This window comes from Geospiza fortis, unplaced genomic scaffold (assembly GCF_000277835.1).
Source record: "Geospiza fortis unplaced genomic scaffold, GeoFor_1.0 scaffold878, whole genome shotgun sequence".
Classification (NCBI taxonomy): Eukaryota; Metazoa; Chordata; class Aves; order Passeriformes; family Thraupidae; genus Geospiza; species Geospiza fortis.
Window position 1 is genome coordinate 527,470 of NW_005054471.1, and position 4,753 is coordinate 532,222.

Consider the following 4,753-nt stretch of genomic DNA (forward strand, 5'->3'; position numbering starts at 1 on the left):
AGCAAGAAAATCCTTGTGTCCTTAAATAACTCAGACAGCTCTGTCGTACATGTGGGCAGGATCGTCTCCAGGCTTTCAGCAAGGGCTGAGCGAGAGGACTGCGGAACGATGCTTCTGGAAGGGGGTGGGGGCTGGGAGGTTGCTGAGCTACAGCCTCGAGCTTCCATGTGGGGGCTGGCACAGGTCTGTCCCTCTGAACTGGGTCCTGGGGGTCCCAGCCCTCCCAAAACACCCTGCAAGGGGAGTGGAGAAAGATGCAATTGCTGTTTCTGGGCAAGGTGGGGGAATGTTCTGCATTCCCCCCCTCTGCCAGGAAAAGCCTCCAAAAGCAGAGCAGCAACAGGCATCAGGAGAAACACCTCATGCTGGTCACTGGCTCTGAGATGATGGACAGGGCTTCTGCAGCAGAACCAAGGCTTTGAACCAGAGGGTTTGCAGTTTGTGCCAGAGCTGGTTCAGGGTCTTTGTTGAGTGGAGAACAGGGGAGAAGGTCTTATCTCCTTTGCATGGCTCATCTGCACAGGCCTCCTCCTGGAGAGGGTGTCCTCCATGGATGAAGTCTTCAGCCTGCAGGAGGATGCCATCACCAGCTCTGTGTAAGCAGCAGGTGCTTGGCTCATCTCCAGCAGGTTGAGGGGAAAACAAAGCGCAATCTCCCCACATCAAGGAGTTTGTGCAGTGCATTCAGGCATGGATGCCAAAGCCCTCCTGCTTGCTGGTGCCCAGTGCAGTGTGCCATGGCTGCAAGTGCCCATGTGTGCCAAGAAAGGACACCTCCAGCCACAAAACAGAAAGGAGAACAAGAAGTCCCTGTGGGAACACGTGGATGGGGAAAGCAGGCAGAGATGTGAGCAGAAGCGGGCGGTAACAGCGAAGGCAGACAGGATCTTAATGTTTCCTTCCCAGAGCCAAGACGCAAGAATCCGAGGCGATCGCTCCTCCGCCGTATGTCCCTGTTTTTCATTCTTCTTGCTCAACTTTGCTGGCATTTGGGAAAACAGTTGCTGAAGTAACACCAGTAACCGCGAGAGCTACCCCGCATCCTAGAAAGAGGCTTGGTTTATCCCTGGGGATGAAATCACCCTGGGTTTGAGCACTGTGCTGTGCGAGCAGAGCTTTATCTAGGTCACCACTGGGTCCTCCTCTGCTCGCAGTGAAGCCGCCGGGGCGGGCGTCACCACCGGCCGCGTCCCAGCCGGGATGGAGGCGCGGAGGCTTCGAGGAAGGTGACGCCAGGTAAAGGATGCAAAGCGGGATGGTGCCCAGGGCAGGCATTAGGCAGCAGCCAGGAGGGCAGGATGCATGCCGGCAATGCTGCCTCCAGCAGAGGCAGCTGCTGGTGGAGCTGTGCGTCTCCGCCCTCCCGCAGCTCCCCGCTGCAGCGCGCGCCTCTGATTTTAGGAAGGAAGACAACGAGTCCCCGGAAAAGCACTCCTACATCTGTGATTCTGCAGCAGACAAGTGGCAAAACGCCCTGCACTGCCCCAGCCAGGCACCTAGCAGGGCCAGGACTCAAGGGCTGGGAAGGCCCTCCAGTACCCATCACCTGCCAGCTTTCTTGATGGCATAATGTTCTCTCATGGCAGTGGCAGAGACTAAAAGTCAGGCCAGAAGAGGCAGCCTTGCAAGGCAGAAGGTGCAAGAAGACACCTAAGGCTGCAGCCAGAGGCTGGGGAGATGTAGAAGTTGTGCTCTGTCACATACTGAGGTGATAGCATACAGAATTGGAGAGCTCCCAGCATCTGCTTGTGCTCCAGAGCACTTAAGGAACTTTTCCTGGAAGACAAACGCAGCAGAGTATCACACTGTCCTGGCAAGCAGCAGGCTGGGGATGACAGTCAGCCAGACCAGCAGCCCCATGAGGATGCCCAGCATGTTGGGTTTATGCTGGGGGAGGTCAGAGACCAGAAATTCCAGCTGAAAGAGATAAGGAATTGCCTGGACCATCAATTTTCTGCTTTATGTCTGTGTTGTGCAAATCCAATGCCAGCATGCAGGCCTTGCTCACGGAGCTCACAGGTGTCCAACACTTCTGGTGCACTTCTTGAGCCTGTTTCTCCAGTTACTGCTCAAAAGTCAACTCCAGGCAGGAGTCCCTCCACCCTGGTCAGTGCACAGACTTGGGCTAACATGGTCTGGGCATCAGCACAGCCAGGTCAGATAAAAGGAATGAACAGAAGGAAATATCTGAGATACGGCATGCACTGCTCCATAAATAAGGCAGTCTCTCCCGAGTATTTCTGGATTGGAGATCCAGGAGAACCAGCTACTGCAGGAATAACCTCTGTACTTTGCACTGTGAGGGAAACTCCTGAGTCTGCAATATAAGTGGAGCTGAGCTTGCTTCAGGAATTCCTAGCTCTGCCCGGCCCATGTGCTTTTTGCCCCCAGCACACCCGGTCACAGCCTGAGCTGGGATGCAGAGCCATCACTGAGCCCTCCTGACTTCCCGGCACACTTCACAAGATCACGTTTTCCTGCCTCAGGTCTGGCCCATTGAGCTTATTTCTATTCAATGCACTTGAGAATATAAATCTGCCTTCAGGAAGGAAAAAAAAATCAGCTCATTAAGAAGACAGACAGCGTCTACCGTCTGAAAGGAACAGCAAATGGCAGCTGCCAAAAATGTCAACGTTAAATGCAGCTGCCAGCTGGGATTTATTAAAAGGTAGTTTTACAGCAGCAGTGGCGAACAGCACATCTTGTACTGAGGTAATCTTCCCTTTCCTCTCCCACCTTCGTGCAGATTGCTGGATGATCTGTTGCATCCATCTACCCCTGCCGTGACCTCCAGCAGTGGCAGCCTGGCAGTGCTGAGTTTTAGTCATTACCTGGGTATTTAATTTGTTTGGTTGCTTATCTAGGAAAGCCAGAATCAAGAAAAACAACTAAAGCACTGCTCAGGGAGGGCAAGGGATCACTTTCTTCCACATGATTCTGCTCTCTGCCCTGGAGAAGAGGCACCTGGTGCAACCCTAGGCAGTAACTAAGCCACAGCAGGCTCAGCTACAGGAAAAGCAGGAATGAGACTGATGCCACCCAATCTGGGTTTTCCCTTGCTCCTACAAAGGATGTGCCCTTTATTCCACATGTGAATACCCTACACTAAAATAGAAGAACAAGACATATGGAGAAGGAGAAAATGGATAAAATGAGCCACCTGAATTGGCTCAAGAAGTGAAGTGTGTTCAGCAGAGACCACAGCATCAGTGTCCCACACCTGGCATGGAAGTCAAGCACCTCCAAAGCCAAGACCATGGTGGCCTCTGCAGCTCCTGTCTTGCAACCTACCTGGTCTTTCCTATCCAGAGCAGGAGAGGGCCTGCCTCTCATCTTGGCCCCAAAGGCCATGAACCAGTGCCACCCCACATCCCATGGGATTAACCACCTGTACCCACCTCTTTAAGACTGATGTTTGCTGTGTAGATCACGTTTGTCCCGTCCCTCTTGAAGTGCGAGTGAGGCTTGTCCTTGAGGATGAAGACAATGTCTGCAGGGATGTTGTCTGGAGTGGCATCCCCTTCTTTGGGGAATGTGATTTTGGTTCCCTCCTTCCAACCTCGTTTGATGACAATGTTTAGGATCTTGTCCTCAGTCCGCATGGTCCGGCCATCAGCGTTGAGCCTTCTGCGAGTGATCTTCATCCTCTTGGTGGATCCATGGTAGATCTCTTCCAGGGACACCTTGAGCTCGTGGATGACAGGTGGGTCCTGGACCTTCCTCCGCGTGTGCAGGGACTCCTGGTGTCGCCGGTGAACCCCATTAATGCCGTTGAAGCCGAACCGGCCAAAGGCACTGAAAGGGTCGTCGTCATCATCCATATCCATGTCTTCCTGGTCAAAGCCATTGAACATCCGGGAGCGGCTGCTAGCGAAGAAGATATCGAAAGGGTTGGAGCCTCCGAAGAAGGATGCGAAGGTGGCATGGGGGTCTCCATGGAAGGTGTAGTGGAAGGTGTTCCCTGAGCCACCTGAAGAGCCACCTCCAGTTTTGAGACCTGGAAGACAAGGGGGAAGAGGAGACATGAATGCTCCTGTGGGGGAGTGCTCTGCAGAGACTGCACTGCCCGAGTGGGAGAATGGCCTCTGCCACCTCCTTCCACCCTCTCCTGAGTGTGCAGACCACCTCCAGCCCAACCACTGTGAAGACACCATCTCACACAGTCCCACTCCTACACCCTGCAAGCTCAGAATCCATTCAGGTTTTGTTCCCTCTATCCCTACTGAAGGACCTCTTTCCTTCTCTCTACCCTATTCACCTAATTTTAATTTAAAACACACCCTGATCAGCCCATCTCCATTTTCCCCCATGAGCATGCTCCTTCCTGCCCCAACAGCCTTGTCTCTGAGACTGAATATTACGAAAAATTTCTTCACAGAAAAGTTGGTCAGGAACAGGCTGCCTAGGGAAGTCATAGAGCCACAATTCCTGGAAGTGTTCAAAAGGTGTGTGGATGTGGCACTTAGGGACATGGCTTAGTGATGAACACGGCAGTGCTTCATTAAATGATCTTAAGAGATCTTCTCCCCCCTCAATGACTCTACAGGCAGGTGGAGGTGAGCAGACCTCCAGGTTGGCATGCAGCTCTCTGCACACTGGCTGTATAAAATGCCAGGTAAGCTGCAGGTCTGAATCATTTAGCAACCTTTCCCATGGGAAACTCCCCTGCCAGGTCCCAGGCTGAGCCTGACGTCACTGCAACTCACCCCAAGTCCCAAGGAGTCAAGGCACATGACAAATGCCCCCCAAAGAG

General features: G+C 53.1%; 1 protein-coding gene across 1 annotated transcript in view; it reads right to left on the reverse strand.

Annotated features, from left to right (window-relative positions):
• The window catches only part of DNAJB5 (DnaJ heat shock protein family (Hsp40) member B5), an 11,782-nt gene that overhangs the window by 2,314 nt on the left and 4,715 nt on the right, over window positions 1–4,753 (reverse strand). The window contains exon 3 of the mRNA XM_005428074.2: window positions 3,399–3,997. Within this exon, the coding sequence (XP_005428131.1) occupies window positions 3,399–3,997 (599 nt within the window). The remainder of the gene's footprint in view (window positions 1–3,398; window positions 3,998–4,753) is intronic.